The sequence below is a fragment of the Nomascus leucogenys genome, chromosome X (genome assembly GCF_006542625.1).
Source record: "Nomascus leucogenys isolate Asia chromosome X, Asia_NLE_v1, whole genome shotgun sequence".
Classification (NCBI taxonomy): domain Eukaryota; kingdom Metazoa; phylum Chordata; class Mammalia; order Primates; family Hylobatidae; genus Nomascus; species Nomascus leucogenys.
Window position 1 is genome coordinate 125332364 of NC_044406.1, and position 14501 is coordinate 125346864.

At 37.3% G+C, this 14501-nt stretch overlaps 1 protein-coding gene across 4 annotated transcripts in view; it reads right to left on the reverse strand.

The window, feature by feature from the left end:
- ATP11C (ATPase phospholipid transporting 11C) overlaps positions 1-14501 on the reverse strand; it is a 207992-nt gene that overhangs the window by 68139 nt on the left and 125352 nt on the right. For all 4 annotated transcript variants that reach the window (XM_003272595.4, XM_030807339.1, XM_003272596.4 and 1 more), the window contains exons 6-12: positions 10092-10220; positions 7875-7978; positions 5699-5749; positions 4321-4385; positions 3915-3996; positions 2801-2951; positions 1992-2189 (exon numbers count right to left, since the gene is read on the reverse strand). In XM_003272595.4, the coding sequence (XP_003272643.3) occupies positions 1992-2189; positions 2801-2951; positions 3915-3996; positions 4321-4385; positions 5699-5749; positions 7875-7978; positions 10092-10220 (780 nt within the window). The remainder of the gene's footprint in view (positions 1-1991; positions 2190-2800; positions 2952-3914; positions 3997-4320; positions 4386-5698; positions 5750-7874; positions 7979-10091; positions 10221-14501) is intronic.

Below are 14501 nucleotides of genomic sequence, written 5' to 3' on the forward strand. Positions count from 1 at the left end.
AAAGTTACATAGATCTTAAATTTGACTCAAAGGAAAAACAGGTTACACTTAATTTTGTGTGTACTGGTTTACTGAATACTAAAAGGCCCAAGAAACTATTTCAAGACTTCTTTGCACTTTCATTTAGGTCGTTTCTATACATGCAAACTGATAACAATGGCAAGTTGCTTATACACTGTATTAATTGAAGTGATGGTCTGGTTATTAACTTAGTGATTTGACTAAATGACAACCACAGCTAGAAATGCAAGGTTTGGTGGAGAAAGGAGTGGTGACTAAAAGGAAGACTGTAGCTTATTTTCACTCATCAAATTTACTAGCTAATTACCCAAAGCTCTACTTTACTTTCTGCAGTATTAACATAGTCTAGATGATAAGAAGACTGCATTCCCATAGGTAATATGGAATCTGCTGAAATGAAGATCTGAAAGAGGTTAAGAGTCTCATCAAATGGAACCTGACCCAGGCATCTTAACTGTTTTCAGTGAACATTAAGTGTCATATTCGGAATGATGGCTATTCTATTTGTAATAGTAGTTGAGGCTAGCCCCAAGCTAGTCATGCTCAACCTTGGGTAGGTTAACACATACAGCCAGGCACTAAATCCAGAACAGGCAGATTTGCTCAGCATCTAGAATGAACCACTAAATTAACTGTCAGGGAAAGGTTCACTAAAGGTGGCTTATATAGTCAAAATTTTTTCTCATGCACTCTGCAAATTGATGCCTTTTATTGAGATTAGAGCAGTTCTACTCAGATAGCTCTAACCCTGGATGAAAACTTCTGGCCTAAAAGACAATGGTCAGGTATGGCAGCCCACATTGCCAACAAAATAACCTTGTGAGAACAATATCCAAAGGAAAAGCCATTTGTCCATTCAGTTTTTGTCCTATTCTTAGTGCCTTGGTATCTACACAGGATGTAGACTCCATGGTTTCAGATACCGGTGTCCTGAAGTCAAGTCTAAACAAAATGGTATCTGGGGAGTCCTTTCTACCTTTCAACTGCAGTTGTCATCTGGGTACTTTGATTTGGGCAAAGACTATATCAAGAGTAGAAACAGAAAGCAGGGACTGTGGAGAGGCTTAAAGCCAGGAAGTAAGAGTTCTGAGGTGAGAATGCAAATCAGCCCCATTTAAACAAGTGTGAGGCCCTGCTCCAGCCACACAGTTTCATTAATTGAATTTGGAACTCCCAGTCACAAAAATGACATTTCAACAGTCTTGACATTCTAAATGTCATGAGAATAAAATGCAAGCCCAAAAATTCCTTCAGCTCACAAAGATCATTACATGACACAGAGTAAAATCAAAAAAAGGGGAAAACTTTCTCGATACTAATAAGAAAAGCACCTAAGAAATCATCATTTGAAGAATTACAGCCAGACTGTGTTGCATTGGAAAATAAATGCACCTGGGTTAGAATGGGGTCACAGTCTGGGTTACATTGGTATATAAAGAAGAATGCATTTTGAGGAGTGCATGCCCTCACGTTTTCCCTTCACTGAAATTCTTATACTGGAATAAATAACTCTGCTTGTTAGGTCTATATTCTACCTGATCAGAAATGTACCAAGAAAATGTCAATAGGACAACTCTGGTCAATTTTGCTTATGGAACAAAATACACTTATAAAAGAGCCATATTTGCTACCCCATATTCTATCCACAAATGGTTATAGATGGTGATGAAGACTGTCTGTTTCCTGTTCCAAAGCAATAGCTAATAATGTAACATCACCCAGTTCCAAGGAGAATTTCAGTAACGTTCAAATTTAATGCATAAATTGTATCCTTCGCAAAAATGCCAGCAAAAGAACTGATGCTATAACTATGAAAACACTGCTTACCTTCATTACATGCCTGCATTAAAGAATTTTCTCTGAATCACTTTTCCAAATGTGACATCGTCACATATATTGGTAATCCAGACTACACAAAAAGATATTTTCACTACGTTGACAAACTATTTTAAGTAAAACAATGCTCTAACCTGACCAAGTTCTTCATTAAGGTCTGATGTGTTAACCAGGGCTCCTTCATTAATTTCTTCATCATAAAAGTCCTTATCCCATGAGATGAAGAAGGAGCCCAAGAATTTCTGCATTTCTACTGTGACGTACATGGAGACAGGAATGATAAAGTTGAATAAAACCATAAATGATAGGAAGTCGGTGAACATTTTTAAAACCTAAAATAAAAGAGATAGTTCATGCTAATTAGACATATAATTCCATCAGACCAATATAATATAAAGGAAAAATTAATTTCATCTTTATTTCAATGCTGAAAACACTGCTCTTGCTATAAAGATGGAACTTCCTAATAACACTACATCATTGTAGTCAAAATTATCACAGTATGTGAGAACAACATTTAAGAACACCCTCATTTTTATCATTATTCTTCAGTATATACTACTTCTGTCAGTACTTTTTCACTTCTTTAAGTTCTCTTTGCTCACTCCACCCTAAGATATGAATGTGAGATCAAAGTTCATATGTAAGCATTCATTATGCTTTTATCGTGACATCTCACATACTCCTATTACATTAAAATGCCAAAGCATCTTGCCAAATTGTTTCATCTTAAATTCTTATATAAAGAGCTCAAAACAAGCATAGATGCCTTAAGAAAAAAAAACTCTAAATCTTCTTAAATATTTATTGGCTTAGAGCCACCATGTAATCGAGAGAAAATTCAGAAGCTAACAAAAGGTGCTGTTTCCCTGAGCAGCATTTCAGTGAAGGTTGGCTCAGTGACAAAAAATAGAGTTTCAATTTTCAGCAGAAAACAAATTACCTTCAAGGTCTCTCGCTCTTTCTGCGTCTTTTGGTTATACCAAGGTTCATCATTGTATGGGGTACTTTGCCAAACATACTTTAGAGTAGTGCATACTGCAGCTTTGGTCAGTAAGATAAATAAATATACAATCAGGAAAGCATTAATAGATCTGAAAAATAAGACAGCATGGATTTTAAAACCACCTAATTATTAATACTTAAGACATCAGCCAGATATGAATTAAACTACTGAGTCATCTAAAGCTTTTTCTGTGTACGACGCATAACTACAGCACAAGCCTTTGTATATTAACCTTAGTTATCATAGCTGCAGCATTACTTTCAAGTGGCAAAATGGAAAAGCTGGCCATGAACTGTTTATTGACCACCAATGCTCCCCCAAGTGCAATGGCTGACTAGCTGAACACACCTTATTAAGGTTCCTGTAAAGTGACAGGAGACGTACACACATGCACACATACACACACCATTACTTACTCAACCCTTATAGAAGGAGTATCTTGTCTCCATTTCCCTGAATCCTAAATGTTTGGGGTAGAGGGCACGGTAGCAATGTGAAATCCTCAAGCTCGGTGTAGGTTCTTTCAGTTTAAAAGTGGAGCTACGGAAAGGGTGCCAGTGATATACTGGTTATCCATGCCAAATATAGGGTGAGGTCTATGGCAGTGGCACCTGGCTTGAGGATCTACGAGGTACTGCTTCAACAGGTGCCAGGAAACCATTATCTATATTATAGAACCAACTTGCATATAGCAACTAAAGGACTCCAAACCATTAACTCCACTAGCAAAAAGCAATTAATTTACAGTTCAAGTAAACTCTGCCTTTTAATAGCTATGTGAGCTTAGGTAAGTCACATACCATCTCCAAGACCATTTCCTCATCTGTAAAGTGGAGAGGTTAACATGAATTACTTCACAGTGTTCTTCAGAGGACTAAACCAAATCAGACATACAAATCATTGAGCACAGTTTCTGGTACATAAACAAGTGCTTAAAATTGTAGTTGCTATTATAACTGATGTTGTTTTTTGTTATGCTTGTTACTTGGAATTACTGAGAAAGTAACTATTTTAATCAATCATGACTAAATAAATTGTGGCGCATACTAACTTTTCAACAGCAGAACGTTTCTGAGATTTCCCTTGGTAGTTCAAAGCCATTTTGGTTTCCATTCCAGTGTAAACAGCAACTCCTAAGAAATTACAGAATATAATGAAAACTAAGAACTTGTCAACCAACTCCTCACCCAGCTGGCTCTATGAATTTTTAAGTCTATAAAAGTGGGAAATCTAGGCCCTCTTCCACTCACCAGTTGTATATCATTTATAGGATAATTTTAATTATATATAGTATTTGTCATATTTTGTCTTAGTTTACCATGTTATAAATTCCCAACACCTAAATATAGGTTTAGATTAAATGGCAAACCTGCCATGTTTACTTTTTAATATGCACTATTTATTCACAGCCTTTACAAAGCATATTTTTTGATAAGTATATCTTAAAAATTGTTCACCATATATCTTCTCGGTATTTTTTAGCGTAGCTCCTTTCAGCAAGAGATTTTCAGGTCCCAAAGACCTACATAAAAAATGAACACAGCTTATCCAAACAAGCCAATAGCATCAACAACTCTGGGGACAGATTTTGCCCTGACACACACCTATCTCCAAGAGGTTCAGAATGTATCTGTCTACTTATACCATATGCTTACTCCCCAGGACAAGCTGAAAGGTCCTTCACTCCGAAGTTACTTGAGGGTACAGCACAGATGGAAGCACAGTACGGGAGTAGCCAGCAACACACATAGGCAAAAAAAATACATGGGGGGGATAAAAGGATTATGAATCATGGATAGCAAGACGAGAACAGGACAGAGCAGCAGATCGCAAGACACAAAAGCAGAGAGCCACCGATAAAAAACTGGGAATGCAAACGTCAAGGTGGGAAAAATACACTGACATATTTAGAGAGAATAAACCCTCCTTTTGGGGGATCACTGGGTACCCTGTATTTCTTTAACTTTTTGAGTGCGGCTGTAAAGGCCAAGTGGAAAAGTTGCAGTAATTAATATGATGATAGAAGAGGAAAGAAAGCATCCCTTTTTGCATGAAGTGCTTGATAAATTGTATGAAGGCTGATACAATTTATCATTTTACTGAAGTTTTAATTATCGTTTTAATGAAGCCTTTCATTTTACGTAAGTCCAGGTAGTTCTTCCAGCATTTTACCCACTGCTTACTTTCTCAATTACTCTCCCACTGTTCTCCAGTTATAATTCCAATGTTGTCAGCCACTTCACAACCGAGGATAATAAATACCATGGCTAGAACAGGTTTGGGAATATCATCCAAAGTGTCTGGAGCTCTGCTATTTTGGAAACCATAAGCATTACTTCTAACAGCCCCCTCCCCACAAAATAGAGACCCTATCACCACAACCCTACCAATCACAAGGTTAGTTGCTTATTCACCTTTATATTCCTACTTTTTTTTTTTTTTTTTGAGATGGAGTCTTGCTCTTGTTGCCCAGGGTAGAGTGCAATGGCTCAATCTTGGCTCACTGCGACCTCTGCCTCCCAGGTTCAAGAGATTCTCCTGCCTCAGCCTCCTGAGTAGCTGGGATGACAGGTGTGTGCCACCACGCCCAGCTAAATTTTGTATTTTTAATAGAGATGGGAATTTACCCCGTTGGCCAGGCTGGCCTCAAACTCCTGACCTCAGGTGATCCACCCACCTCAGCCTCCCAAAGTGCTGGGATTACAGGCGTGAGCTACCGCACCCGGCCTATATTCCTTTCTATAATATAAAGGTATTTGGCTATTTTAGTTGATTTAAAAGAAAAGTAGACCCCCCCCCCAACCAAAGGACAAATTAAAGAAACAGCAAACTTACCTGGCAACAGCCTCAAGACTATTACTGTAGATATTGATTCGCCCAACAAATCTGTAAAAAGAACAAAATTGCAAATGTGTTTTCTACATCCAGGTGAAATCCATGTACCAGAAATATGAGAATGAATGAAAATACAAATAATAAAACAGAGATAGATAAAACTGTGAATGACTACAAAAGCCTATTATATTTCTGGGGAAAAAAAAAGTTATGTTGAATTGATAAGGTGTATAACATTTTCATATAATTTTTAAATAACATGATGGGATTATAGGAGCAGAAACAAAGGTTCTCAATTGATTTTCAAGTCCTGTTTAATATCATGCATGCATACAACACCTCTCTCTTTTATAAGGTTATATAAATAATGTAACTTCTATCTTGGATCATGTGAAGAAAGGTTTCTGGTGCTAAAATACAATTTTCAAAACCACTAGTTCAGTAGTTCATACACTTGAGTGTGCATCAGAATCACTGGAGCGCTTATTAAACCACAGATTTCTAGGTCCCATCCCTGAGCTTCTGATTCAGGTTCCCCAGTAATGCTGCTGCTGCCGGTCCTGAAACTCTTTAAACCATAGTACTAGTCTTAGACAGTGAACACTTGAATGCCATCTTGGAAATGTCCAGCCTGTGACTTGTAGTTGATCTCAATACTAAGCTTGACCCAATCACTTAATAGGTGTATGGTAACCTGTATTTCTGCAAAATAAGGTAAAAATACCTAATCCCTCGTTAACATGAGTGTTTTATAATCTGCATTGTAAACAGCATTTTCCCCAGAAAATAGAAATACATTCCATTACTCACATACATAAAATATGAAGGTTTGCTCATTCATTCATCGTGTATTAATTGTGCCAGTGCTATACTAAGTGCTGAAGATGTACTAATAAGCAAAAAAGAAATGTTCCTTGCCCTATAAAAGACAAGTAAATAGGCAATTACGATGCAAGTGCTTACCACTAGAGTGATAGAAGTAGAAGGTATTCCGAAGTCACAGAGCAAGGAATTCAATCGTCTAAGGAAATAAGGAATAACCTTCCCTGTCCTATCATTCTCCTTCATACTTACAGCAACTGAAAAATGTGGGCGTTTCCCTATAAATATGCAAGGGTATAGATATTGTTCTCTAGTTCAGGCAGAATAAGTTACTCCCTTTTCTGTGATTCCATAGACCTTACACTCACCTCTATTATCACCTTGTATAAGCTTAGCTTTATTACTTCTCTTTTGCTCACAGTGAGTCCCTTGAAGGTAGAGAATAACTGTTACACTTTTTGGCCCTAGTTCCTATCATCAAGGTGGATACGGAAGAGGAAGGGAAAGAGGAAAGAAAAAATGATGAGAAGGAGGGAGGTCATTGTTCTTGAAGTAGAATGAATACTTTGTTTTTCCACTACTAGTTGTTAGTGTAAACCACATCCAACCACTTGGTCACTCATTATGACTAACAGCGTGCATTAACAAGATGGGTAATGGATGCCATCTGCAACGGTAGAATAGGATAAAATTAACTAGCCCTTGTGGGGATAAAACCTGTTACGCTACCCTCATTAGTACTATGCTCTAATCAACCAAACTAACCAGTCTTGATATCAAACGCCAAATTTTTGACAACCCACAATGACTAATAATCAGCAAACCTACTCCAGAGAGCCTAAGTATAGTAAAATAGAGGAAATTACACCATTTTACTCATCCCTTAACTGTTTACTGTGGACAAGAAATAGCCTATTTGCAATCCTTAGTGCATCGTGATCATTCTAAGAAAGAATAGAGCCTACTAATTGCATGAAGAGGATATCCCCCTTCTCTCTTTAATGTTAGATGGCATGTAAAAGGATTTGTTTTTTATTTAATTAACTGGTTACTGCATCAGTCTGATAGATCAGCCTTACAGGGTAACATAATCTAAAATTTTGATATATGGCCATGCTTACAAATCATAAAAATAAAAGAAAAATCATAAGCTACCTGGGCCCACAATGATTTATTCTGGGCTGATAGTGAACAAGGCTGATTTGATTCATTTTTCTGCCAGAAGGAAGGAATCGCCCATAAAAACACAAATGAGAGTAGGCTGGTTAAGTGGTGGGTGTTTCTTTTGCAATACTATTAGCAAAGAGAAGCAGAGCCAACAAACAGAAGTAAAATGAAACCAGGTGATTCTTACTTGTAGAGGTCAGGTTGAGGCTGTTCACATTCAATTGCTGCTCGGAGGGTATCGATGGATTCTGCTGTACACAGTGCAATGGTATCACGTACTGCATAATGTGTCTAGTTGAAAGCAGAAGAAAAAGTGAAAACCCAAAAAACTGTTTCTTTTCATAATCACACACCCAACTGATTTCAGGAACAAATTTAGTATGTTTTAGTAAGAGGCTTTGGCAGAATAAACAAATATTAACATTTCCCACTAATAAGTTTTATGGTATTATTATGAAAATATATTACAAATAATTAGAAAGATAACCTACTGCAAGGAGGGTTTCAAAGACAATTAAAAACCTAAAAGCTCTTCTTGACATGGGCAGCTGAGAGAATTCTATTCACAACATGCATATAATTAACTAAAACCACATGAAAAAGTTCATATATTTTTTTTTCCTATTTACAGAACTGAGACTTATTATTTTGCACACTATAGTGTATGGCAATGGAGATATACACATATGAATTGAACATAACCTTTTTGGTCATAAAAATGCTAAAATTTTGCCAACAGCAAGAAAAAAATCATTAATAGTTCCATTATACAAATAGCTTAATTAATGATCTTGAAAATGTCCAATATGGATACATTTTGTACAAGGGGCAGGGAGATGACGTGGCTTGCATTAGTCAGATAATTAGAATATTCTACTAGTGTATATTATGTACTTGATTCATCCAGAACTCAAGGCAGGCGCCAATGAACCCATTTATAAATCATTAAACAAGGGCTGAAGCAGACACAAAGAGCGCACCACTTAGGCAGAAGGGAAAGCTGTTGTCGTCATCTTGGGGGAATATTATGGCAATGTCTGAACTATACTTAAAACTATCTCCTGATTTTGAAAACCTCTGTACTTTTAGCTGATTTGATCAGAACAACTTAACTGAAAAAAGAAACTATCTGAAAGTTTTCTTACTCCAAACAACTTTTTCACTATCAGGAAATCTTTATGTAGATTTCTTGATTTATATCTTGACATTCCCTAAATTATAACTGTTTTTGAACAGGTTAAAAGCAGGTCATTACCATGCTTTTGAAATACAGAATTAGTCATCCAACAGGTAAAGGTTCTTTTTTACATACTGAGTCCTAGTCTTCAACTCCAGATGGAATAAACAAACAGAGGAGCCCTCCAAGGACATACCCAGAGGTGAGCCACATGAGTAACCCTCCTTAAAGGCAGCATAGAGAGGATACATCTTCATGCCCTGTGGAGCTCTGGACCATGGCCAAGAAGACCGACTGTGCCAGAAAGTGCATGAGGGAAATAAGTTACGCCCATTTGACCAAATTTACTTTAAGTCACTTGTAATTATAAATGAGTTATAATTTGTTATATGTACATAAAATGTTGCTTTATAACCTACTTATAAAGCAAACATTTTCCAAACTACACCCTATTTTTTTTTTTTTTTTTAGATGGAGTCTTGCCCTGTCACCTAGGCTGGAGTGCAGTGGCATGATCTTGGCTCACCGCAACCTCCACCTCCCGGGCTCAGGCAATTCTATTGCCTCAGCCTCCCGAGCAGCTGGAATTACAGGCGCCCACCGCCACGCCTGGCTAATTTTTTTGTATTTTTAGTAGAGACAGGGTTTCACCACGTTGGCCAGGCTGGTTTTGAACTGCTGAACTCAAATGATCCGTCTGCCTCAGCCTCCCAAAGTGCTAGGATTACAGGCGTGAGCCACCGCACCCAGCCCTAAGTATTATTTTTAAATAGCAATCAAATTATTCCAGGTTGGGTTTCTTACATCCCAAGAATACACATTTTTAATGAAAATATACAACATTTTAGAAAAAAATAGATCAAATTGTAAGGTTAGCATACATGAAGTTATTTGTATAGTTACACAGATTAAGCCTATGATTACTCCCATTTTAAAGAGTCTAAATATTAAAAAGGCTGTGTCAATATTAAATTCAAGCACTGCTATAAAAATTGTGGTAGCTTTTACTTGGGGCTCAGTTTTTCCACATGTAATTACCACCTTTTTACCCAAAGATGAGTGTTTGCTTAGAAGTTAAAAAACAATTATATAACAGCTGTTTTCAAATATAAAACCTAAGAAAAAATAAAAATAAGAAAAAAGAAAAGATTAGAGGGTGGTGGGAGGCAGTATTGTATGATTAACTATCCTGAGATCAAAATGTTTAGGCAAGGTTTAGTCTGTTACCTTGCAATTGGATTCCCCATCAAGACTGGCTGTAGTGACATAACAGGTTCCATCAGTGGTGCAAGATGATAGAAGAATAAGATCACAGGGAAAGGTTTCATCTGCCTGTACTTCTACTACATCACCAACCTAGAATTGAGAAATAAATATAAATATTTTAAATTCCAAACAAAGCATTCATTTACTCATACAAAAGTCAAAACATTAGCAAGAGATTAGCTCTGGGGCTTTGAGAGTATCTCAGCATCCTACATCACGTGAAAGGTGATGAAAGAATATTACTCAATATTCAGAATCCTCTTTAAGGTCAGAAGGACTTAGGATGCTTTCAGATTACCTTAGCACTGACCTTTACCTTTAATAAATTATTCTGACACCCGCTTGCTCTCTGATATTTCTTGCACAAATGTTTGATAAGACAATGACATTATTACTTCATGAATGAATCAAGAAAATCTACATGTCACAAATTGTGCACTTCATGAACACTGAACAGCCACACTCCCACTCTGTACCATGCATATTTCAACATACTTTGCCTGCCATGTAATAACAACTGTGTTGTTGGGTGCCAGGTCCTTCTTCAGTGCTCAGAAAATCCCAGTTAATTAGAGAGGCATTGATTTTTCCCAAAATATTTGAATTTTTTTTCTATAGGTCACTTTCTATGAATTCATCTGCTGTCAGGAGAATCACTTAATATAGCAATGAGAAACAATTTCTTATCAGCAAGTACCCAAAGCTCAAGGAGAGGAAAAACCTGAGAGAAGAAATCATGAATAATTTAATAATGTAGGGTTAAGTAAATCACAACCATTAAAAGTTTGGACTCTTTAACCTGACTTCTTGTCCCAGCTCTGCCACTTAACTATATGACCTTAAATAAGTGTCTCAGATGACTGCAACTACCTCAGAGAATTAATGTGAGCATGAAATGATGATACAAGAAAAGTACTGAGCAAAGTGCCTGGCACATATTAACCACTTCAAAGGTGTTAATTATAATTATTACTAACATCCTGCAACTACTTTACTCCCAATTTATGAAGAGTCATAACATTTTTTTTGGAAAGATAAAAGAAATCCTCCAGTCTGGTGCTTCCCCAGATTTTCACACCATGGTACATATTGAAAATTATAAATAATACTTTTGTACAGCACCTTCAGGTAAAGGGAAGAGGCTGCTGGATGCAGAAGATAACCCACTTTAGAAGGGAATCAATATCTGGCACACTGACCTAGACACACTGACTGTGAAATGCTAGGTAATACATGCAACACCTGACTTCTATTTGCAATATGATTTGGCAGATGAGGATTTCAAGATCTATTCAGGAACAATTTTATTTTCTTTGCCAATCTTAATCACTAGCCAAGATCAACAGCATCAATAATTGAACTAACTTGTAAATAATATTTTATTTTGTTGGATTGTTCCTTCCTCACTTACATAAACACTTATGTTGCTTACATAAAACCACAATTTATGCTTAAATATGCAGAAGGGAGATAACAAACAGAATCCTAACACATCTTACAAGAAGGAACTACCCATTAGAGGCTGGAAGATGACTCTCAGGCACTGATAAATAAAACACACAAAGACAGCATTTTTTTCAACAGTTAGGATGTAGTCAGATATGAAATATAAAGGCCCCTACATCTGCAGTGCAAGCTCAAACTGACAAGATGGGTATGAGTCAGATCACAAAGGGCTTGGCAGGCCAGCGTAAGGGATTTAGGCCTCACTCTAAAGGTAAAAGGATAGGTACAGGACTTTTAAAGACAGGGAATAACATGATCTAGTTAGACAATGAACTCTAGAGGTCTATTTACCATTTTAAAAGCCACAAGAGAACATCACCACCTCCCATTACAAACATTAGGAAAAAATGGATAATCTAAAAACAAATATGTATTTTTTAGTCCATCAGAGAGCTGAGGTTGCAAAGCAACCAAGTGAACTGAATTTCAAAGGGTAACAAGTGTTTCTGAGGAGAGACAGGACAGATGAACTGTTTCATAACTGACCAAGCATAGAAGGAAGAGATGGCTACCATGAAAGTGGGTAAGAAGAAAACAACTAGATTTTTAACCAATTCTTAAAGACTGGGTGTGAGCTAGTATGACAGTTCAGAATCTCTACAAGCCTGAGAGACAAGAAGAGACCACAACCATTCACCAGCTCTTCTCTAGAGGCTTCTACTGAGTGTTCATGAGAAAGCATACAGGCAGGAGACCTAAAAGAACCTTTCTCACTGGCACAGGCATACAGGTGGTAACTGCTGTGAAGAGATAGGCACAAAAAAACCATGCCAGAATCATGGACCCCTTTCTCATATTAAGCAAACGTCATCTGCATCTAGGAGAAAGGCAGGAAACCTTCCCTGGCACAGTCTCAGGGAAACATCACTACTGTTAGAGGAGAGGTAGAAACAAAAGTGACCTGCTGCAGGGGATGGGACCTGCTACAAGGAATGGGACAGGAAACCTATTCATACCAATAACCTGGTGCTGATACAAGGTAGAAGTTCAGTTACTATGGGGGGGGGGAATATTGAGAAAGTCTTACCCTGAGGCTTTGGTGCATATAGCCTGCTTAATATTGTGATTGGAACGAGAAAACCAAGAAACCATTCTGTTCCCGCCAAAAGCCTTACACTGAGTAACAAACAAGAAATAGCAGTCTATCACTGGAGAAACGGCAAGGGAACGCGGGGCGGGGAGGGGCAACCTCTGGGACTCGGGAGTACAGGATGTGCTGAAAGCAGATAGTAGAACAGGAACACCATAAAAAACTCTCCAGCACACCAGGCCCCACACAAAGCTCAAGGTAACGGCATTCTACCACTTAAGGAATTTGAAGTTAAGTGACACATTAAAAACATCAAAAACCAAAGCCAGCCCAACTCTTGACTAGATTGACTCAACTCCCAACACTAGTGGCCTGACAGAAGAAGCCAGGCCCATTTCAGAACACATATACCACTGACCTCAGTGAATACCATTCTTTTACATACAATGCCCAAAATTCAATTAAAAAATGAGATGCAGAAAAACACAAGCAAAAAATGAGCCATCATTGAAAGATAAAGCAGTCCATGAAACCAGACCCAAAATGTCCAGATTTCGTAATTATGAAACAGGGACTTAAAAATAGCTATGATTAAGACGTTAAATGGGTGGGGTGTGGTGGCTCACATCTATATTACCAGCACTCTGGGAGGCCAAGGTGGGAGGATCACATAAGGCCAGGAGTTTGAGACCAGCCTCAGCAACTTAACAGAACCCCATCTCTACAAAAAATGATAATAACAATTAGCCAAGTGTAGTTGCACACCTATAGACTCAGCTACTCTGGAGATAGAGGTGGGAGGACTGCCTGAGCCCAGGAGTTCAAGGCTGCAGTAAGCTATGACTGCGCCACTGTACTCCAGCCTGGGCAACAGAGTAAGACCCTGTCTCTTAAAAAAAAAAAAAAAAAGATATTAAATGGTACAGTATTTAGTGGAAAAGGTAGACAACACGTAACAGTGGATGAAGAATGCTGGCAGAGGGACACTATAAAAAAATGAAAATGTAAAGTTAGAAATGAAAAACATGTTATCAGAGATGAAGATTTCCTTCAACTAGTGGACTGGGTACAACAAAGGAAATAATCACTAATTCTGAAGACAGAGCAACTAAAATTATCCGAAGTGATATATAAACAGGAGAAAAAGGAGTGTATTTTAAAAACAACAAATTACTCAAGGGAGAAAATATCAAACAGTATAATAGTCATGTAATTGGAGTACCAGAAGAATAGAGAGAATGAGGCTGAAAAAATATTTCAAAAAGATAATGACCAAGAATTATCCAAAGTTAATCAAAGCCAACAAACGACAGATCCAAGAGAACTTCGAGAAGGATAACTACAATGAAAAAAATGTAGGTTTATCATAGTCAAACTGCTGAAAACTGAAAATAGAAAAATGTGAAGGCATCAAAGAAATATTATATACACAAGAATGAGAATAGAAATGAAACAGACTCATTAGAAACTATGCATATCAGAAGACAATGGAGTAATATCTTTAAAGTACTGAAAGAAAAAAAAACCCTCCAACCCATAATTCTATATAGCCAGAAAAATAATTTTGGTAATTGAAGGTGAGATAAAAACTTTTCCATAGGAACATTCACTTCCAGCAGATTTACACTATAAAATACTACAGGAAGTTCTTCATGGATAAAAAATAAGATACTATATGAAAATTTAAATCTACATAGGGAAATGATAAAAATGGGGGTAAATATAAAATATAGTGCTTACTGTTAATCTTTTAAAAACAGTTTTAGGCTAGGCATGGTGGCTCCCGCCCGTACTCCTACTAGCACTTTGGGAGGCTGAGGCAGGCAGATGACCTG